The sequence below is a fragment of the Watersipora subatra genome, chromosome 3 (assembly GCF_963576615.1).
Source record: "Watersipora subatra chromosome 3, tzWatSuba1.1, whole genome shotgun sequence".
In the NCBI taxonomy this organism is placed as follows: Eukaryota; Metazoa; Bryozoa; class Gymnolaemata; order Cheilostomatida; family Watersiporidae; genus Watersipora; species Watersipora subatra.
Genome location: NC_088710.1, coordinates 49,000,687 through 49,024,501, shown reverse-complemented (window position 1 = coordinate 49,024,501; position 23,815 = coordinate 49,000,687). Strand labels below are relative to the sequence as shown.

General features: G+C 38.2%; 2 protein-coding genes across 2 annotated transcripts; both read left to right on the top strand.

Moving 5' to 3' along the window:
- Nucleotides 1–3,897: 3,897 nt before the first annotated feature.
- Nucleotides 3,898–5,725, top strand: LOC137391105 (uncharacterized). The gene is made up of 3 exons (XM_068077465.1): nucleotides 3,898–4,072; nucleotides 4,666–4,893; nucleotides 5,502–5,725. The coding sequence occupies exons 1-3, from the start codon at nucleotides 3,971–3,973 to the stop codon at nucleotides 5,544–5,546; spliced, it is 375 nt and encodes a 124-aa protein (XP_067933566.1). The 5' UTR covers nucleotides 3,898–3,970; the 3' UTR covers nucleotides 5,547–5,725.
- An 11,072-nt stretch (nucleotides 5,726–16,797) lies between these two features.
- Nucleotides 16,798–23,124, top strand: LOC137390677 (uncharacterized). The gene has a single exon (XM_068077002.1). The coding sequence runs from the start codon at nucleotides 16,798–16,800 to the stop codon at nucleotides 23,122–23,124; it is 6,327 nt and encodes a 2,108-aa protein (XP_067933103.1).
- The last annotated feature ends 691 nt before the right edge of the window (nucleotides 23,125–23,815 follow it).

Genomic DNA, 23,815 nt, shown 5'->3' with positions numbered 1-23,815 from the left:
CGACTATATAAAATAATATAAAATAAAAACGAATTCATTGAGCGATGTGAATGATTATCTAGGTTAAAATACGCATAGCATTACTTTACGACACAGCGTCACTAAAGCTTGCTCTCACAGCTGTTATTAGTAAGTTTACTAATAAGTGTACTAACTAGCTTACTCAAATTAGCCATTGGCAATGTGCCATGCTAATGGCAAGTGGCAGGCAACTACATTACCTCTCACTGTTTATAAGCTGATTTTTAATACCCGTGCAACGCAAAACATTCTGCTAGTACATTCATATGCTCTTTTTAAGTCTTTATTATAATAAAAGCCGTGTCTGTCCATCTTTCCAAACCGGTACTAATACTGAACTGGTACTAATAAGAATACCGATACTGGTAATTATCCATTAGGAGAATGCTGTTTTGTAAAAGTCTGATAGCAGGCTGTATGCTTTGATCTCACTCATCAGGTAACATAGTCAAACATCTATTGCTATAATTGTTTCAACTAAAGACATTCTGTCCTATGCACGTATAATTAAAGATAATCAAAGGTACATTAGGACAAATGTTGGTCATTTGGCAACTACATTAACCTTGTGTTTGGGGCCATTGCCGATGGGGAGAGTTACAAATTCGAACAGGAAGTTTCTAATAGCGACTTATCCTCCAACTGTTTTCTCTCGCTAACTGAGAAACATGTGGCGTTGGGAGCAGAGCACGCCTTAAGGCGAGGAGCTAACTGCATTATTAAATACTCACCGTTTGAAATACTCAGATCATATCTCCAATCTGCCTGACCATCCATTACATTTCTATTTCCCCAGATAATCCACTGCACCATATAGCAAACACCGACACCTTTGCAATCTCCATTATAGAACGGTGTTATGCCAAAAGAGATTTTTCTTCCAGTATGCATAATTTTACTTTGCTATTTTCATGGTTTTGTCTCATGGTTTAATTTAGTTTGAACAGCATTGACAAGTGATAACAAAGTTCATACATGTATCTATCTATAAATATACTTTTTACAGCAACTTGTATTCGAGAATCAGACAATTCTCCGCTTGGGAATTCTAGCAAAAGCGAGTTGGTTATTGATCTTAAAGATAATGTTAATGAAGAATGTTATTTGCATATTGTTATCACAGTTCTAGTTCCTTGTTTACATTTGTGTTGCCCGTGGAACTATACTAGAGTCCTGGGAGAATTGACACAACATTGTGCGCCTTTATACGACCTTGTATGACCTTTGATAACTGTAATGGTAAAACTAGTAACACTATACTAGAATAACATCAGAATAAATCTTTTTTGATATTCCATTGTGTGCTCTCTAGGGTATGCGTAGGTTTACTATTGGTCAAAAGGTTCTTCTCAGCATGGTTGGTTTCTGGCAACTCTCGCAGATACAGCTAGTGTGTGATTCGACACTGCAAACCACTTAAGCCCAATAAATGTTCAAGTTTGAATGGAGGCGCATTGTTAAGAAAATACTGTATGTATGATTCCAGTTGTCGTTTGGTCCTCAGGCTACGCCAAGAATTGATATCCTAGGAATAACAACTTTCAACATCGAAGGGAGCAGCTCAGATGATTAGCGAGTAGGAACATGTCTGTTTAATGTCACCTCAGGCATTACGCGCGCGGAGATAAATATATATCTAATAGTATGTCATTAACTGGGCTGTAACTAGTCTGTTATTGTGATGGGTAGCAAAACAACTGCTTATAGCACATTTAGGTTCAATGGCCGCTGACCAAAACATAGAGCTGAGCAAATTAAAATGCTTGCTGTGAGTCACCGCTGCGTCTAGCCAAGCACTCTTAGTAATTTCTGGACAAAATAAATCGTTTAGGACAGCAAAGGCAATTCAAAAGGGATTACTCATGCTTCAAAACGGATGTGGTACCTTTAATGATTTTTCAATGTTAGGAAAAGGAAGTCTTGCAGCAGCTCCGGATTCAATACACTGTTCAACATAGTTCTTGATTGTATCTCAGTCTAAAAACATTGTATGGGACATAGGCTAAATATCAATATGGTTCTTCAGTGTATCTCAATCTAAGAACATTCTACGGCACAAGCTAAATATCAACATGGCTCTAGATTGTATATCACTCTAAGAACATTTTACGGCACATAGGCTAAATATCAACATGGCTCTAGATTGTATATCACTCTAAGAACATTCTATGACACATAGGCGAAATATCAACACGGTTCTTGATTGTATCTCAGTCTACGGACATTGCACAACAGCCTAATTCTATTTGTCGGCATACCAACGTCCTGAAACGCTATCATTCAATAGAAATATAGTATTTGAAATTAAACTTTTTTTCACTGAGAAAGCCTTAGTCCTGTATCTGAGTAGCTCTACACACTAATTTACACTGATGACTCAGTAAAGGGAGATATTTAAAGAGGAACTTACTTAAGGTTTGAGTAAGTTTTATCAGAAAGTATCAGTATTTTTCTATCATTTGTGATTGTTTTTAATGTTTGAGGTGATATGATTGCTAAGATGTTTCAATATTAAAATTGATAAAACTTTGTGGGGATTAAAACGCTCAGATGAAGCAAATGTGTGGTTATGACGTCTATAATTGGCATTAATTGCAAAGAAACTGACAGAATAGAGACATGTAAAGCTTCACCTGAATGCAATAGTCGATATCTACTACAGCAATGATAACAGCTAGTGACGTCACTTTGTGTGTACTTTTCTTATCAGCGTTTTAATCCCCATCAATTTCATCAATTTTAATTTTGAACGATCAGTCAAATCTGTCAGTCAAATCACCTCAAACTTCAAAAACAAATGATAAAAAATATCAACACTTTCTGATAAAATTTACTGAAACTTTGTGTAAGTTTCTTGTTAAAGTCAGCTGCTCTTCCTGCGACCAATAGTTGCCTTTTCTAAGAAAAAATTAGAACCTGCTATTTTAAAGTTTGGGGCTCTAAACTACTCGACTACAGATACACCAATATAGCCTTAGTTCTGTATTAGGTCTCCGTGCAGGCTAATCTGCTTTGCTGATTTGTTCTACATGTATACTGCAGACGAAGATGGGCATGGTCAATTGGCTACTTGACGAGCGATAAATCACTACCAGATTTATGAAATAGCAATTCTCACGGTGTCATTACTTATTATTCACATTTTACTAGAAAAATATTAGAAAGTATTTCGAAATATTTTAATGAAACAAATAATTTTATAGTTTGTGTAACTTTGTAAAACTGTAAAAAAATGCAAGATCTTGTTTTGTGGCGAACAGAATGGAATCAGCCACCAAAAAAAAATATATCCCTACTTGGGTGGTCTTGAATCCGTGATCACCATGTAGAATCCTATCAGTCGCTCAATGCTTAGATCTTTGGTGTTAATATAAAACTATTTATTGCTGAAAAGGGCTACTTAATGAGCAATCGTTGCAGTTTCGGAGTTATCCGCTACACACGGTTCTAAATGATATTTGATCAGCGCCATAATTCCTCGATTTATTAGAGAATGATCTGAGGACAAATTTACTAGAACTAATTTTAGTATTTCCTGACCAGATTTGTTCTACCGAGCTCGATCAGCTTTCATAATCCACAAACCTCGAACATCGTGGACCTCAATAAATCATTGAACAAGTACGGGCGAAGACATGATTCACATCCCAAAACCATAAGCATCTACCTAAGACATGTTAGCATGTCATTAAGTGTAACGAAATTGCTAATCACGAACTAAAGATTTCAGATAGCTATTTTGACAGAATAGCTAGCTATCATTATGCTCATGCATTCAGAGCAAGGGCTGTTCACTAGGACTTATGTTAATTATAGCTCTGACGTGATAGCTTGTTTGCGCACAATCCTTACTATAACTACGTACTTGCGCCGGTGGAGTGTATCATTCGCATTTTATATCGATAGCCAGTCAGTACTCACCTGCCGTATTCCCTTCAACGATACCATCATGACTAAAACTACATTTGGAGCGGGTGAGGAGAAGGGAACCGCACCAGAAGTACCTCAAGACCACACAGCAGTCTATTTGCCTGCTGCCACAGACAATCAGGTAAGCTGACTGATAGTTTTTTATTTTCTATATCTTTTAGATTGATTCCAAGAATTAGCTAGTACGGATGTTCACCACATGAAGGTTGTACCTTTTAAATGACTTTAAAGCAAGCTGCAAAGGGTTTTTATATGTAGCTAAATGCTTAGTATGTAACATTTTAGATCTTAGAATGTGGTATTTTGGGTCATAGAATATAATATTTTGGATCTTTTAATACAGCACTTTGGATCTTAGTATATAATATTTTGGGATTTAGTATATAATATTTTGGGTTTTAGTATATAATATTTTGAATTCTAGTATACAATATTTTGGGTTTTGGTATATAATACTTTGAATTCTAGTATATAATATTTTGGGTTTTAGTATATAATATTTTGGGTTTTAGTAAATAATATTTTGCATTCTAGTAAATATTTTGAATTCTAGTATATAGTATTTTGAATCCTAGTATATAGTATTTTGAATCCTAGTATATAATATTTTGAATCCTTGTGTATAACATTTTGGTTCAACGTTGATATACGCTGTTTATACAAATCTATAAATCTAAAGTCTCCTGACTATACTCAGTTTAAAAACTTTTTCAGTTCGAAGAGTCTGCCACTACATGCTGGTATGTGTTTGGAGTTCTCTCCACAATCTTTTGCTGCATGCCGTGTGGAGTTATCGGTCTCGTACACGCTATGATCGCTAAACACGAGGGAGAGAGAGGAAACTATGCAGCACACAGAACACGATTAAGTCAAGCTAAATGCTGGACATCTTGGTCGATGGCTATTGGCCTCGCTCTGACGATCGCCTTTTTCACTTTAATGGTAGGTGACACGACCAACTGGTCATTAGTTGACGAAATACTGTTTGTATAACCCACTGACTAGTGTAAGAATCCTTTTTGAGGGTTCTTTGTCCAAAATGACAATTAAACTTACCAATAAAACAATAGGTGCCAAATTTGTAAAATTTGTAAAATGATCTAGGAGCTTCCTTTAGATTTGACTGAAAAAAGGTGAATGTTTTTAAAATAGATGATTACTCTGCAATTTCGTTATTAGTATTTCGTTCTCTGCCAATATTAATGTATTATCTCATGTATATATACATGAATTGAATGCACTATAATAGTCACACTGAGTCAGATGATGACGCTTTAATTAAATGCGGCCTCTGCTGTATCATGGCAGCGGAGAATAGATTAATCACTGCTATTTCACTTACTGCCGTCATCTCGATGCGCACATACGACTGTTCCATTGTTTTCAGTAGTTTGAGCTTTCCAAGTTTTTCAAGTGCCGAGCTTGAAAGAGATTATGCCTATTTATCAGGATTTACCATGAGCAGTTGAGGCAATATTAAATATTCAGTTTCCCAACTTGTGACTCGCAGAGTATTGCAATAAATAAACTACCCGTAACTATGGTTACAGGCGCTGAGCTGGTACAGATATAACTCCTACTACTACTACAAGTAATGCCCATCTTCTGCAGCTGCACATCTACAGAGCCATCTGTCACCCACCGTGTCTACTTTCCATAGACTTATTCCTCTGCTTCTGTTCTACTCCAATAGCATAACTGTTGCAATCAATTCTATATTTGATACTTTCTTTGATGTATAATTTTATTAAAATAAAGTAGTTTTATGATAAGCTACTGACAGGTTAGTTAGCAGATGATTTGACATTTTCACCATCTATTTGCTGGCTAATGAAGGTGTGGCCACCTGTTAGCATTGACAGATCTATTCCCTGCTGCAGCTGCCAGAGGCAGACATTCTATTTTAATGAACTGTTACAGAAGATGGACATGGTCCATTGGCTACTTGACTAGCGATAAATCACCACCAGGTTCATGAAGTAGCAATCATTAGTGTCATTACTTGTTCATGTTTTATTAGAACAAAATTGGAGTCATTTAAAATACTTCAGAAGCAAATAATTTTGCGGTTGGTATACTTGTGAAATTTGTAAAGAGATGCATGTTATTGTTTTGTAGTGAGCAAAATAGGAGCAACTTCTAGATCAGCCACCAGCAAACAAGTGGTCATGATCATCACAGGGCTCTTTCATAGAAAGAAATTTGTTTATAATCAATTTTATAAGTAAGTTTTTTCGATGGAACAAATCTGAATTGTTAGACACGTAAGTTGCATAGGATAAAGCTTGGTAGGACTGATGTATTAGACAGCAAATTGATTTTTTGTTGTTTTTTCTGGGAACTGGTCAACATTTGACATACTAAAGAGGAAAGCAAAGAGATCTAGTAATGCACGCTTTCACCAATGAGCTTCTCTCTCTCTAGAGTCTAGGCTGTTGGCCGAGACTCTAGAGAGAGAAGGCTGTATCACATGACCTGTGCATAATTGGCTGTGTTCCAACCAGGAACTGCGCCACAATCAACTCACACAGTTCTCATACAGTTCCTTGAATTGATGATCCTTCGGCATCTCCAATATAATTGAACAAGTTGACAGCTGTCTAATTATATCGTCAGTGTAAAGCAGTAATTTACCAAACAATTATTAGCATGTCATACTAAGCAACGACTGTTAAGAGTTTGCTGCACGGCTACCTGGAAACCAGTCAGATGCTAAAAGAGTGGGTCAGTGTTTCCAGAGATAGATAATAAATGTCATTACTTCCATATTCCTGCTGTAATACTCGAGTGTTCCAGATACTGCAAGTAGGGGTGATTGGTACAGAGCTTGCCAATCATGACTGCGTCAGAAGAGCCCAGTGCTAGTTATTACTTATCTTTGTAATTATTATTATTATTAGCCTGTGATTACTAGAGTCTGATGTGTTTGAGTGATTAAAGGAGAGCGTGTTAAACGTAGGCTACTAAAACACAGGCTACTAAAACACAGCTTGTATTGAAGTCACAAACTTTGTCTCTCCAACAAATCCAGTATTCAGTCAGTTCTGCCATATGCTTTACTTTCTTACCCATTCAGTATTCAACTAGTACTACTGTATGCTCTACCTGCATATCCATTCAGTATTCAGTTAGCACTACTGAATGCTGTACTTGCATATTCATTCAGTATTCAGATAGTACTACTGTATGCTCTACCTGCATATCCATTCAGTATTCAGTTAGTACTACTGTATGCTTTACTTGCATATTCATTCAGTATTCAGTTAGTACTACTGTATGCTCTACCTGTATACCCATTCAGTATTCAGTTAGTACTACTGTATGCTCTACCTGCATACCCATTCAGTAATCATTTAGTACTAGCTTATGCTCTGCTTGCATATCCATAGTGATGTCAACAGTAGAGGGCACAAGTGGAATCAGCCTACTCTACCAATTTTGCCAGTCTAAATGTGTAATTAATTTGTTAGAAAAAACCCACGCGGGGAAGGCCAAGTAACAGTGTGGTCATTAAAGATCCAAAGTGGTCGTTAGAGATTCACAGTGTAGTCGTTAGATATCCACAGTGTGGTCACGAGGGACCCACAATGTGATCATTGGGGATCTACAGTGTGGTCGTTAGAGATCTACGGTGTGGTCGTTAGGGATCCACAGCGTGGTCATTAGGGATTCCCAGTGAGGTCAAACAGTCAGTTTTAACATACTCATTATACTTTCGACCCGTATCCGAACTTTGACTTTTGGTGAAGCATTTAGGTTCTCAAATTGCCTCATTTTAGAAATGAGTGTTTATATTCAAACGGCCAATCAAGTCAATATGTTGTATTTGGTAAGCTTGCAACCTAGCAATGTCAGGCTTTCCTAAAGTTATTCATCAGGCAAGGAATAATATAATTAAGAAGGACAATTAAGCAAAAGCATCTCAAGAATATATCTTAAAAGTCAGACTTCAACGATTCACCAAAACTATATAGAAAACGTCTAAAACTGAATCAAAATTTCCCAATTGGCCTCATCTGTCCTGAACTGTCTTCAGCTAGTCTGTGTCAATTCATTCGAACAGACTTCTAACTTGAGTATTATTAATTATAAGGCGTGTACAGCACCGATTGAACAGTTGACTAGCCGGTCTGCATAACATATTATTAAAGGTTTACTTGCAACAAAATTCACATTACAGGTATTTGGTATCAAAAGATTTACCATGTCTTAATCTGCTGTGTTGTAGGTGCAAAATATGTGGAAATGTGATTACAAGCTCTTAAAAGCTAAAAACGAACACAGTTAATCGCAGCCATCACGAAAACGCTGTAGTGTGGAACCTCTTTGTTTTGATGACGTTCTCAAATATCTTGGTTATTGTTTTGACATGTGATGTTATCGTATGACTTGAAAGGCCAATAAAAGGCCCAATATAAAATGTCTCGTAGCACTAGTTTATGACAAACACTTTGAGTTTTACCGAAAAGCCCGTATTAAATATAGATGCTCGCTACTTTACAGTTTTGTTTCGGCTTGGTCTAATCGTCTAGTCGTAATCTGATCATGTGACCCATAACCCATACTTCCTGCCAAACAGCGCGAGTAATTTCTGCAGAATCTTTTGACTATCACAGCTGACCAACAGGCTCGTCATGCTTATCAGAAGATGGTATGCAATCCTTCGAGCTAAGGTTAAAAAATTAAACGAATGTTTATGGTAGGTTTTGAGATATCATTGCTCAAAGTGACAGCATTACAAAGATGATGAAACAGACGCATAAATTTTCACATTTGTGAAAATGTTTCGACGAATGAGGTTGCAGAAAAGTGTAAATAGAAGCCATCGTGTTTATCTACACCCCATTTGAGCTGTTTTGAAAAGGGATTCCGATCTACGGCATTTTTATGATGGCTGCGATGAACTGTTCGTTTTTGAGCTTTTAAGAGCTTGTAATCACAATTCCACATATTTTGCACCTATAACACAGCGAAGTAAGACATGGTAAACGTTTTGATACCAAATAACCGTAAAGTGTAACCGTATTTCACTTTTAATCTGTACTAGCTGGCAGGTTGTTTGTCTTATTAGCTACAAATGAATCCCAGAGGGGTAGTAGATCAGACACTTTAGCTAATGTTGTTCTCAGAAACTGTGAACAGGAACTTCCTCATGGCGCCACTCATCCGCAGGTTAGTTTGATAAAATGAAAATCGATGATAAGAGGTAATATCAATGTAGCCATGCTTGCATAGTCAGCATCTAATGTCTCTGAGCATCAAAAATCCATATTATTATATTACACTAGTACACGGGTAGTCTAGTGTGCTGTGAGAGATAAACAGGTGTGCCAATAAAGCAAGGAGAATAACTATCAACCCAATTACTTCAAAGTCTCAAGAAGTGGTTGGTTGATGCAGGTGTTGGAGTATTGGTGTACTGGTCTGATTGTTGCAAGTTCAAATCTTATGTGTTGCAATCTTTTTTCCCACCTCTGATTGTGGCTTTTGAAAAAAAATCTTACTAAACTCTTTGGTGATAAATATTGTCCTGTAAGTGGTGAATTGTTTTAAAGATTTCAAATACTAGCATTCTTACAGTTCACATGCTGGCTTCAATTCTCAGGCTGTTTGTCATAGCAAGCAGTTTTAGTCATCCTGTGAGATGAAACTTTATTCATTTGGCACTTGGCTAGAAGAAAAACTAGTTCTGTTTTTGCCAAGTGACTACAGACACTCTAGTATCAACATCCAATTACGATAGGTTTGCATCATCTGTCTGTATCAATTATTACTTTCTCAATCAACCACTCGCTATTGCCTCAAGGTAGGATGTAGAAACACGCATATAAACATGCTTGAACATGTATGCATATGCTTTGCTCCATCAGTCTAGCCGATAGCCAAAAAGATAACAGTTTGAGGGTAAATCTTTACAGCCTGACAGCGACTGCCATCCACGTCCCCAACTCACATATATAAAGAGTATTTACGTGTTAAACTTATATGGCTGTAGAGATAAGCGCTGAAAACTAGAATAAGGAAAGAAATTTCCTCTAAACTTGTTTCTAATCTAATGACTGAAAATATAAGTGTCTACCCGTTTGATAAGTCAAGACTGGTTCACATGATTAGTCACATTTTATACTCACAGCTAACAGAATTGTATGTGAAAGACATGATTGGTCGGTTTGTTCAAATGTTTGTATCTTATTTATCCAATATAAACAGCGACAGAGTATAGACGTAGTTACAAAGTATTCAACGTGAACGGTGGCTGAGTGTAGGCGGACTTACAAAGTAGTCAATGTGAACAGTGAGAGTGTTAGCCTGTCTTGACAAACTATTGTTTTTGCGAAGTTGTTCCCCCGTCAAGCGGGCGAGCAACACAACAGCTTGTCATAAGACATACTGCACCTGATGCATCAGCTGCACTTATAGGGAGTTGTTCTCTTCCGTCTAAGCGGCTTGGTTGCGATGTTATGGCGGTCGCTCTATTGGTAATCAAACGAAATTCGCGCAAAAATTTATGTAGAAAAAATAAGATTACATCGTCTAACCAGCGACCAGTCTCTGCGTTTAACTTTAGTAGAACTTGAAAACTTAGGCAACAACAGCGACTAAACATGTCGTTATTTGTGTGCTCAGTCAGTTTTATTTGTTCTTATGGATTTTATTTTCAATTTATTTTATTCTTAAATTTTACTAAAGTTTACAACAGAGATTGGTCTTTGGTTAAACATTGTAATCTTATTTTTTTCTACATAAATTTTTGCACGAAATTCGTTATGATTACCAATGGAGCGACCACCATAACATCGCAGCCAAGCCGCATAGACGAAAGAGAACAACTCCCTTTCAGTGCAGCTGATGCATCAGGTGCAGTACGTCTTGTGACAAGCTGTTGTGTTGCTCGCATGCAAACGGGGGAACAGCTCCACAAAAACAACAGTTTGTCAAGACAGGCTATGAGAGCGTGTATAGGCGAAGTTACAAAGTATTCAATGTGAACAGCGAGAGTGTGTAGGCGGAGTTACAAAGTATTCAATGTGAACAGCGAGAGTGTGTAGGCGGAGTTACAAAGTATTCGATGTGAACAGTGACAGAGTGTAGGCGGAGTTACAAAGTATTCATATGAACAGTGACAGAGTGTAGGCGGAGTCACAAAGCATTCAATGTGAACCAGGCCTTTTATAGCCCTGTAATATTTAGTTTGTTTTACTGAATTTCTATTTGCCAAACCTGGTAATTCCTCTACAATTCTCCAAAATGATGATATATAGGTTCATACTCTAAATATGTTCCAACTTAGAAATGCCGTCAGTTGCTTTTGGTTAATTACATTAGCTCTCATAGGCGTTCAATTTAAAATTAAGATGGATGGCAGCTGCCTTTCAATTACTAAACAAGAGTTGACAGTTATTTGAACTGGATCATATTTCATTGAAATGTTATCGTAAACGCAACGAAACTATAATTTTTATACTAAAAATTCCCTTGTCATACAGCCCACGAAATGCAATATTAGCAGTCAAATGGCACTACAGTGCAATAGGATAACTGCACTGGTAGCTGCAATGGTAGCTGTAATGTACTGGGTGTTATTATGTACAACAAACAGCAATAATGAAAAGAAAAGAATATATGTTTATATCTCTCTCCTGCAATAGGAGAAATGCAATATTAGAAGTAAAATGCACTGATATTATTAAAATAACCAATATTATTAATATAGTAATACAGTAATAATAGAAAACCAATGCACAATTTTGTTTACATATCAAAACGTCATAGCAACCAATATCAAGAAGTTGTGATATTTATGTAGATTTTGAGAAAATCTATTTAACAAAATTGTTTAGAAAAAATAATAGCAGTAACATATTGCCCAACATCGGTCACTATATACTTCGATCTTGTAAATTCGAATGATTATTTTTATAATTAAATCCTATAAAATCGAATAATTATTCTTATAATTAAACATTGTAATAATCTTATAAAAATCGTTAGAAAAAATATCATCATCATTTCCTTTACTTTTACTGCTTTGGACATCAGTTGGAATACCAAAGTACTCATTATAAGTGTCCAAAATGTCGGTTGCCTACTTTGAAATCGGCAAAGAAGAAACGATTATTTTTCAGTACTTCTATGTTAATTACAGAAACCTTCGGCAATTGGACAATGCCATAGACTGGTGAAATGTGAAATTTTTCTCATAAAATGCGAACAACATAATGGCTCTACTCTCTGTCGTTCGGCTTGATGTGCGTTTCATTGACCAGTCTAAATTTTGGTTAAAAAAACTTGTCAAAGTTTCAATCGCGATTTTAGGCCAAATTGATCTGTCTATTTATGTATAATCCGATCAGATGGTTGAGGTATAGGAAATTTTCTACAAATAATAAAGACTTGGTAACATATTTAAATAGGTTTATATGTGTTTTGTATTATACTTAAACAACTCCATTAAAAAATGGTTAACTTTGTTGATGAGATTTCGGTACAAGGGTTTGAGACGGCCGTTAACGGATAATTTTCGTGAGTTGTATGCACATATGCACTTATCATAAATCTCTCAAACAATCGCTTCGCTCGTGTTTGGTCGCGAGATTAGTGATCTTGTCAGCACCAACTACCGGCCAATTTACCTACAGCATATATTTTTGCCTCTTATAAAAAAAATCGTCACCGTTATTACAAATCCTAGTAAAATAAATTGAAAAGATAAGACATGGATGTTTGTAACCAACTTCTGTAATGGTAGACATAACAATTAAAACAGCTGGCACTAACGCACTAAGCCTGTTTAAAAGCTCATAGCTTGAGAACTATAATAACTATAATAGCATGAAACATAAGGATCATCCCCCTTACATTTCAACCCCCCCCACAAAACCTACCAATCCCAGCAAATAAAACTTTGTTTGAAAATTGCTAAGACTAAAAGTGCTAAATTGTCTTTAAAACTTTTTCTATTATAAAAAGGGGCTGAATTACAGTCCCGTGGAGGTCAAAGGTCAATTGATGTTGGCAACTAATTCCAACAAACTAAAGATCTTGGAGATGTTTAAGGCTTCTTCCAAAGCAAAAGACAGGCAAGAAGCAGTTGTTCCATGTAATGTGGAACAAATGTTTTACATACATAGCCTAGTTCTCTATTTTGTTTTACTGTTTTTGTCTTACGCTAGAATACTATCCAAGAACTGCATAAAAAAATACATGATATTCGCTTGAAAAATGAGCTTTGAAAGCAAGAGTTGTCTTCTATAGAACAATGTTTTAACAACTCCTGCCTAAACACAAACAAAAATTATTGTACATAGTGATACTGCCACAATTGATCATACAACAAAAATAAGTCTATTACAAAGACATATAAAATACTCAATAAACTTTTCTCTGCTGTGCTAATGTTTAGTGAACATGTTTTTTAATTTCTAGAAGTGCACCTGTTTTGATGCATTTACAGCAAGTTGCTGTCGTTTGAGATTATATATGTTGATACGTTTTTTAACGTCATAATTAAAATATTCGAGTCATACCTAAATTTACCTCTAAATGTTTAAGAGTATTTTTAGTGATAACTCCACTTTTACTAAACATGTTTACAAAATTTTTGCAAAATGCTGCATTGGATGAGGAAGCCTTAGGCAATTATAGGCCTGAGCAATGATGGGTTGGCTATATTTTATCTGAGTAATATCTGCCTCGTTATAAGCTAAGTTTTACTTCATAAGAAACACAAATCATGAGAAACTAGAATGCATACAAAATAGATTGATTAAGTTGAACCTACCTAAGTATCCTTTTTGGTTTCTCATATACATGTTTTCTAAAGATTTTAAATAACGTATCACTTCCTATTTTAGTAGAATAGTTTTAACAACTTTAAAAAGTTCCTCTCATGCAAAACAAGTTTTACATTAAAAAAATCTGCGGAACCACCAAAAGATTTAACAACTTTTAAATTTCCTTATGGCGTAAAACAACAGTGCTTCAGGTATAAATTTTTGTTATATACTTATGATGCTGTATAGCCTACACATTTGGTATCATCTCATACGTGAATGAGCTTAGATAATGCAATAACATTATCCGGGCATTATCCGTCATTTTATATTACCCGAGCAACGCTGGGTAGCACAGCTAGTATATACTTCTATATATATATATATATATACATACACTATAATAGCTGTGATACTCGGCGTTACCCGGGTAATAAAAAATTCTTTGCACAGAAAATTGATTTGTATTTAACATACAACAACATTTGCCATTCTCACTTTCAAACTAAATATCATGAGAGAAGTGTTTTGTGCAGTTGAAATACATTAAAAGAAAAAATAAAACAACTGTGGAGGTTTTCAAACTTTGTCAAACAACTGTAACTTTTAAACTTTATATCATAAAAAAAATGTTTTGTGTAAGTCAAATAAATAAATAAATAAATAAACCAATTCGAAAAGGGTTTAGATGTAAATGTGAAATAATTAGCAAGTCATAGCTAAATCAAATCTGCTTTGCTAAAATTACAATAAAAGATAATTCAGTAATGATAAAATTAATACGAATTGCGAAAACAAAATAAAAGTCCTAAATATGTTGAATTAAAAATAACAATTGGTGCTTAGAAGTGTGTGTGTATAAAAAAGGTTACTGTTGCAGCAGAAACTATCCATCAAAACTTTGACTACGACGATACTGGTACCTTTCGATACGGTACAAATGTAAAAGTGAGATATCAGACTCTATTTGTCTGATCGAACGGAAAGAGAATGTAGAAGCTATTCTTACTCGAGTTAACAAAATTGTTCACTTGAAAAGAATTGGCCTTGACCGTGATTTAGCAATTAAACCTTACGAAAAACCGAAAATAGAAGTTCATGAAAACACGAAACAGCATCACGTTTCATGGAAAAGAGTGTATAGAGTTTCAATTAAGTCGTCATTTTAGGTGTGAAAATGAGAAAAGAGTGTATATGTTATATAGTAAGAGTTATGAGTTGTAAGAGCCTTCATAGTCTTGTGGTTAGAGAATTGGATCGCAAACCTATGGTTGCAATATGACTGAGTTCAAATCCAACAGATTGTGAAATTATATTTCCAAAATTTTAATAGCTATAGCTGATCATACCAAAGGACAGACAGACAGACGACAAACTTTAAGATCTATATATACATATCGATGCCTTATGAAGAGAATTCATAGTTATTGATTTACTAGTAATACATGTGACCATCAACCATAACTTACTGCTGTATTTAAGCTAGAACTTGAAATTAAATTTCATTAGTGCATGGATTTCGATTATATGTCCTGCTGAGGTTAAATATTCCTATAACAACAACGCCGTGTAGGGCAAACTTAAGGATAAATCTGCATTTGCTGAATCTTGATGACTTGACATTTTATACAATTACAGATATAGATGAGACAATAACTAATTTTTTGAGAACTAGCTGTGCTACTTGGCGTTGCCCAAGTATTAAAATCAGCTTATAAACAATGAGATGTAATGAGAGTTGCCTGCTACTTGCTATTAGCCTGGCAGATTGCTAATGAAAATCTTTAGTAAGCTAACTAATGACAATCACTTACTTACGCAATCACCCAGCGTGGTATGCAAAGCCGTTGGGTATGTGCTCTCATATACTGATTTATATCAGCTAGATAATAACTCATTCTCTGTGGCCTATTGGGTATGGCGTCGGACTGGCGAGTGGTAGGATCCGAAATCATATTTTCTTTGGTATGGATTCTTTATTCCAAGATTTTAATAGCTATAGCCGGAATGCAGACACACTACATAGAGACATAAACCATACTTTGAGAAATACATGTATAGACTAGCTGTGCTACACGGGCAACCGGGTAATAGAAAAGTCTTTGGACAGAAAATTGATTTGTATTTAACATATAACATTTGCCATTCTAACTTTCAAACTACATATCATGAGAAAGTGTTTTGTCTTATAAACAAAAAAAAGTAGTGAGCGTTGCTCGTTATTAGCCTGCGGCTATCAGCCAGTAGGTTTAATAGTGTCAGTGAACAGCTTCTCATGACGTTATGCTATTGTATTGGAAGTAATTAATGGGTACAGTTTGAGTTGGCCAAACATAAGAAAACATAGTTAGTATACACGTAGGTAGCGTAGTGTGTATCATATATGTGTCATCGCTACTAATGCATTTTTTGTGTGACCACAAACAGCCAGTTTTTATTATGCCAAGTGGTTGTTTGTTTCTTCCTCAGTTTTTCAGCTGTAACTGAACCAATAAGTCAGCCATTTTTCTAATACCTATCTTAACTTGGATTGCAAAAAATCATATACAATTATGTAGCATCAAAAGCTGTAAGTACTGAAATAATGTCAAATTCTATCAGTAATTTGTCTTTTTCTTGATAAATGCTTTAGTATACTGTGTAATTGCTCTTTGTATACAATTCTGATAAGATTGCTGTGAAATGTTAGCTCAACTTTCATTACTTTTAATACTTTTATTTTAGAACCTCTTTATTCCAACTGTGTCAGTGGGCACTTGTTTTGTGTAAACACTCCAAAAGACCAGTAATTTTTTGTAAGTAAGATTAATGTTTTAATTTGTGAACTTTTAACTTGAGTCATAAAGTAAAACCATAATTCATTTATTTGCTGCAATCCATAATGTAAAAAGTTTGTTTCCGTTTGTATAACAATTCAATACTGCTTTCTTACAGCACGGTTCTCTTAATAATAAAAGAGGTAGCACACTTTATGAGAGGACCAGTTGATCTATTACTATATGGTTTTCTGGATGTACCAGTACAGTGAAAAAATTACTACCGCATAACCGGAGACCGACACACTTAGCACATCATGGAGAAACAGTTGCAGAAGCTCAGGGAGCAACGTGTCAACGGCATCACTCAGGTGAACTCTATTTCAAACAAGATTGCTTTGGCAATAAAGAGACACAAACCAGTTGATGTCCTGGACAGCTTCTTAGAAAGTCTGACCGAGATGATGGCTGATTTAACATCTGCAAACACTCTTTATGATGCATTGCTGAATCATGATGTAGAGGGAAATTTTTCTGCCTATAAACTGACTGCAGGGAAATCCGTTTCTGAATTTTTGCATAGTGCCCAGACAGTGTATGACAGTACTGTGACTTTAATAGTAGATTATGAGATGTCAATCAAATGTCAGTCGGCGACCAACTTGAAGCAAGAGATTGAGTCATTGCTTTATAGTAATGATTTTATGCTAGGGCAATTAGATGGCATCTCAAGTAATAGTGCTAGCCAATCACAGGCAGCTGTTGTTTTTGGGGAAGTGGATATTTTTCTAAACAAGCTACGCAATAGTGTACGAAGCCTAAAGGCTGCTGATGCAAGCGGAGATAATAGTGATTTATTTTCTAGTGTGGATAAGTGCATTACTAACTTAGAACACAAAGTAGTAGTATCTAAGCAGATGCCTCATCTTCTTGCAAGCCAAAAACAGGCAGTGACGCCACAGGCAAATCAGCATCAAACTAAAGCAGTAAACAAACTTGTAGAGAATATCATTACCAGCCCTCAAACCCATCAATCATCTGCCTTCAATCCTAGCACTTCTGGTCTCAGTGGAGACAACTCAAATACTCTCACCAGCCCTTCTGATTCTGTCAATGTTACCTCTGCTAACAGTATGCTATTGACAACTGACACCAGTGTGTCAGTAACTGACACAGGTGTGTCAGTTGCTGACACCAGTGTGTCAGTAACTGACACAGGTGTGTCAGCGTCATTGAGCGACACTCAAACACAGATCGGTGCAAGTGCACCTAGTACAATTCAGGTAAGCAGTCTAAGTACGCCCGTGATGACTGACACAAGTGTGTCAGTGACTGACACAAGTGTGTCAGCATCATTGAGCAACACACAAATGCTACCAGGTGCATGTGCACCGAGTACTAGTCAGGTAAGACAAAATATGAAGGCAGATCGGGTAGTCTTTTCTTCGAGAACACCAAGCCCATTAGTAAATAGTGGATTAGCCACCATCCCAGAAGCCCAAGATGTTTCAAGTTTTAGGCTGACAAATCGTAACTCTCGTTACCTAACTAGCACTCCACTAAACAGTGAGTCACAGGTAAGACCTCTAAATCTCAGTATTACTGCCGCATATGATAGTAGTTTGAGGACAGGGACAGGGATTGTGTCGAACAATACCTCCACAAGGAGAGAAAATAGTCGATTCCAAAAAGCCCCCCTTCCAACGTTCGGGGGAAACAGAAAAGAGTGGGCAGAATTCAGGGCTGTGTGGTTATCTTATGCATACCATGAAATAGACTCTGAAGAAGAACGAGCTTGGGCACTGAAACAGTGTCTTAAAGGAGAAGCTCTATCGCATGTCAGAGCGATTTTGGCCAATCAGCCAAATGCACATGAGAGGATGTGGAAGCGCCTGGAAGATCTTTACTCTGATGCCAGTGTAGCGGTTAAAAGTACGTTCCTGGAGCTTGAAAGGCTTAAACAGCTCACTGAAGGAGATAACAAAGGTCTTGTGAGTTTTGTCAACACAATTGAGCTGTGTTACAGTCAATTGGGTGAGGTACGACAACTCCTAGCAGTCACACCAACACAGGTTGATGTGCTGAGGTCGAAGCTGCCACCGATAATCAGACGCGAATGGATGAGAGTTTACTCCACACTCCCCACAGAGGAGAAGATACATCCTTTTACAAGTTTCATGAAATTCTTGGAAAGTGAGCGAGACTTTTGCATACGAGAATTGTCAGAGGATGTTTTAAAATCAACCAAGCATCCAGAGAAAGACAAGAAAGCTTCAGCAGTGAGGACACATGCTGCCTCCACTGCAGATGCACCAAACAGACAAACTTCATCATGCTTGGTACATACTAATCCAAAAGTCATACACAATACAATGGAGTGTCGTCAATTCAGAAAGATGGGAAGGAAGGAGAGGGTAGGCTTGTTAATCAAGCACAAGGCCTGCTTCCGCTGTGCTGGATTGCACAAGAGGGAGAACTGTAAGAGTACTGACAAGTGCTCAATATGCCGCAAAGAGGACCACCACACTCTACTTTGCAAAGGCAATGGTGGAGACGGCCAAGGAGCAAAATGCCCCAAACCATCTTCTGATCACCAAGCCCCTCAAACCCAAGATGACAAAACAACGAACCATGCAAAGCGGGACATGACAGACTCAGTGTTCCCGATTCAACTTGTTCCTGTTGCAGGATCTACACACAAGGCTGTAGTGTTCTCTGATGGGGGTTCCAATGCTACATACGTCGCCACCAGTTCAGTGAGAAAGCTCAATGGGAAAAAGATGGGAACCACCCTACTCCGAATTACTCGGGTCGGCAATACCACATCAGAACAACGGGCTAATGTATACCGAATCAGATTAGTGACCACCACTGGTAAAGTAGTACCGGTTATCGCATATGGAATGGAGGAGATCACCACAGAAGTACCGGGTCTCGACATTGATGTCCTCAAGACACTCTTTCCACATAGGAATGACTTGTCTGACTTGGTGCGGCAAAGGTGTCGGGTAGATATCCTTTTGGGCAACGACTACTATGGATTTCATCCCAAAGTGGAAATAGACACTGCAGGAACCCACTTAAGTCTTATGAGTGGAGCCTTTGGAAGGTGCCTTCAAGGTAGTCATCCGTCCCTCAAGCAAGGTGTAATGAGTAATCTGATAGGGTCTTCTTGCACAGAAGAAGATGAAAAATCATCTGTTGACTCATTTCTGACAAAAGCTGACATAAAAAAGGTTGAAATGTTCATCGAGGCTGAGGAAATGGCCACAGAGGTGCACCCCCGTTGTGGTGGATGTAAATGTGGTAAATGCCCCATCAGGGGCCATGACTTTTCTTTTCAGGAACAGCAAGAGCTGGAACTGATACGAAACAATCTGTCCTATGACAGTCAACAGAAAGTGTGGGTAACGGCATACCCTTGGATCAAAGAACCGAGCACACTCCCGGACAACTACAATGCTGTCTTTGCCACAATGAGAAGCACGGAACAAAACCTACGTAAAAGGGGGGAACAATGGGTCAAAGTGTATCAAGAACAGATTGAAGATATGATATGCAGAGATGTGGCACGTAAGCTTACAGCGGATGAGATAGAGAAGTGGGCTGGACCAAAATTCTACATCAGCCACCTTGCAGTTGAGAATCAGAAATCTTTATCCACACCAGTGAGAATCGTCTTTAACAGCAGCCAGAAATTCCAGGGTCAGTCCTTGAATGATGCACTGGCGAAAGGTCCAGATTGTTATCTGACAAATCTCATGGGCATCTTACTACGCTGGCGAGAGAAGCCCGCTGTTATGATTGGTGATGTTAGAAAGATGTTCAACTCAATCAAAATCACTAAAGAAGAACAGCACTGCCACAGGTTTTTGTGGCGAGATATGGATGCCAACAGGGACCCAGAGATATATGTCATCACAAGGGTCAACATGGGGGATCGACCGGCCCCTGCCATAAGTGCGGAGGCTATTCTTAAAACAGGGGAACTTATGAAAGACAAATACCCTCGAGTCAATCAACTGTTTCAACAATCCATGTATGTGGATGATATTGTTGAGTCAGTAGACAGTGAGGCAGAAGCTAAATCACTCGCAGATGATGCTACCCAAGTGCTAAAGGAAGGAGGATTTAACATCAAAGGTTGGGTTTTCAAGGGAAATGGAGAAAATATGGAGACAACTCACGTCTTAGGTGTAGAATGGAGCCAGTCTCAAGATGAGATTCGGTTCACACCCCGCCTCAATTTCTCAACCAAGAGAAGAGGTAAACACTCTGGACCAGATATCCGACCTAAAGATATCCCAGTAACACTGGAGCCTCCGCTGACCAAGCGCATTGTTTTGTGCCAAATTATGAGGCTCTATGACCCACTCGGGATCTTATCCCCATTCATCATAGTTGGTAAAATCTATCTCAGGGAAACCTGGGATTTGGGATTGGGATGGGATGACCCCCTACCTCCTCGCATGAAACAAAAGTGGGTCGAGTTCCTGCTTCAGATGGGAGACCTGGAACAAATGAAATATGACAGGTGTCTCATGCCTCTTAAAGCAAAGGGAAAACCTACTCTGATCATCCTTTGTGATGCTAGCGATAAAGCATATGGCTTTGCAGCCTATGTCCGCTGGAAGTTGGAGGACAACAGCTACTTCTGTCGCCTGATCTTGGCAAAGTCTCGAATCGCTCCACTCAAGAAACTATCAACGCCTCAACTTGAGTTAAATGGTGCAGTCCTCGCCAAGAGAGGTCGTGAAACAATTCTGAAAGAGATGAGGTACAACTTTGATAAAGTTGTCCATCTCACAGATTCAGAGACTGTGCTGTGTATGCTGGCAAAGACTTCCACTCGATTCAAGCTTTATGAGGGTGTCCGAGTGGGTGAAGTACAAGCTGGCACCAACAGCGATGAGTGGAAGTGGGTAGATGGTAACAGCAATACAGCAGACTGGGTCTCGCGTGGTTGCAAACCTTGTGAGATCGGCCCCAAGACGGAGTGGTGGAGAGGTCCTTCATTTCTCTATCTAGCGGAGGGCGAGTGGCCCACGAAAACCGTAGCTGACGTTGGTCAAAAAGGGCCACTGCCTGGTGAAAAGTCTGTCTCAACCCACCACTCGAGGGCAACAAAAGCACCAACATTAGACCTGAATTATGGACGCTTCGGGTCAGCTAAGAAACTGATATGGACAGTTGCACGCCTAGTCGCCATGGCTGAAGCCAAATCATTCAAGGCAGGAAGAACCAGTAACATCACCCCAAGACACATCGAGCAAAGCAAAAAGCTACTCATAAAAGATGTGCAACTAACTATGACAGATGAACTTACTAAATCAAAACGTGGTAGGTATGCCCGGCTCAAACCGACTAAGGACAGTGAAGGGATATGGGTGATAGGTGAAAGAATGGTGGAGAGTAATCCTCTGAAACACACACCAACAGACCCTCCTCAAAGACTACTGCCTAGTATGCACCCACTATCCAGGCTTTTGATGGAAGAGTCTCATAGACAAGGAGGACACAGGGGCCGAGATGCAACGCTTGCACGGTTTCGTCATGACTACTGGGTACCACAAGGAACCAGCTTGGCCAAGTGGGTAAAGAACAGTTGCAGGATGTGTCGCATCCGGGAACCCAAACTGCTCAGCCAACAGATGGGATGTCTTCCACTGGGCAAGTTGCAGCAATCAGCCCCATTCACCAACACAGTTCTAGATTTGTTTGGACCTTTCCCCATCAGAGGAGAGGTTCAAAAGCGATCTACTGGCAAAGCATGGGGTGTGATCTTCATGGATCTTTACTCAAGGGCGGTACATATCGAACCTGTGTTTTCATATGATACCAGCTCATTCCTTATGGCCCTGCGACGTTTCACCAACATCAGAGGATGGCCTAAAGTGTTGTATTCAGACCCTGGGTCACAGTTGACACATGCAGACAAAGAACTCAAGTCTATTTGGCGTAACATTGACAGAGATGCTCTGTACAAGGCTGGCACCGATAGTGGCATGGAGTGGATCTTTGGACCCGCTGATGCTCCTTGGTATCAAGGTGGCGCAGAAGCGCTAATCAAATCAATCAAAAAGTGCCTCCGCTTTTGTATGAGCGGTCAGAGACTTTCAGCCGCAGAGTTTCTGACAGTCTGCACAGAAGCGGCGAACGTGATGAACGAGAGACCTCTTGGTCGAATCCCATCAGATGATGGAGAAATAAACATGCTCACACCCAACAGTCTTCTACTCGGAAGATGTTTTTCAAACAGTCTGGGTCATGCCACTCAACTGGCAGACTCCAGTTCTATGAGAGCAGATCTAGTAGAACAGGTAAGTGATAGATTCTGGAAGCACTGGCTACAACTTCTTGCACCAACAATGGCAGTTCATACCAAGTGGCTGAAAAACCAAAGGAACCTACAGGTAGGGGATATTGTATTAGTGAGCGACTCAAATGCCTTGCGATCCCAATATCATCTTGCAGAAGTAATCAAAACATACCCTGACAAAAAGGGGCTAGTACGCCGTGCAGACCTTCGGTACCGCAGTTATAGTACAGGTAAGTCTATGAAAACATATACAGGTGGTGCGTCGGTAGTTATCACAAGAAGTGTGCATAGGCTGGCTTTGGTTGTTCCAGTTGAGGAACAGTAAGTGACATATATACATCTTATTATATCTCATCACTATCATATATAGCCATCAGCTACTTACATTTAGTCTTCACATACTCACTTCTATCACTCAGCATACACCCTTTCTCTGACATATATATGCATTATATCTAACACTCTATCTACAAAACCATTTGTAGGCGAACTATTTTGTTACAACGTAAATCGAGCTTGTATATCGCTGAGGCATCTCTTAGATAGTACAATTAATCAAGTACTAGTATTGTGTAGCACCAAGTACATTTAGTCTTCAACCATTTTATCTCATTATACAATATATGTTAACCCGTGTTTGACCAACCCCTACCCCTCCGATGTATTGGAAGTAATTAATGGGTACAGTTTGAGTTGGCCAAACATAAGAAAACATAGTTAGTATACACGTAGGTAGCGTAGTGTGTATCATATATGTGTCATCGCTACTAATGCATTTTTTGTGTGACCACAAACAGCCAGTTTTTATTATGCCAAGTGGTTGTTTGTTTCTTCCTCAGTTTTTCAGCTGTAACTGAACCAATAAGTCAGCCATTTTTCTAATACCTATCTTAACTTGGATTGCAAAGAATCATATACAATTATGTAGCATCAAAAGCTGTAAGTACTGAAATAATGTCAAATTCTATCAGTAATTTGTCTTTTTCTTGATAAATGCTTTAGTATACTGTGTAATT

Bases quoted from the DNA above. Each gene is read 5' to 3' on its own strand.
- LOC137390677 (XM_068077002.1), top strand. From the start codon at position 16,798: ATGGAGAAACAGTTGCAGAAGCTCAGGGAGCAACGTGTCAACGGCATC.
- LOC137391105 (XM_068077465.1), top strand. From the start codon at position 3,971: ATGACTAAAACTACATTTGGAGCGGGTGAGGAGAAGGGAACCGCACCA. The intron at 4,073-4,665 runs GTAAGCTGACTG...AAACTTTTTCAG, and splicing joins CTGCTGCCACAGACAATCAG to TTCGAAGAGTCTGCCACTAC. The intron at 4,894-5,501 runs GTAGGTGACACG...CTATGGTTACAG, and splicing joins TCGCCTTTTTCACTTTAATG to GCGCTGAGCTGGTACAGATA.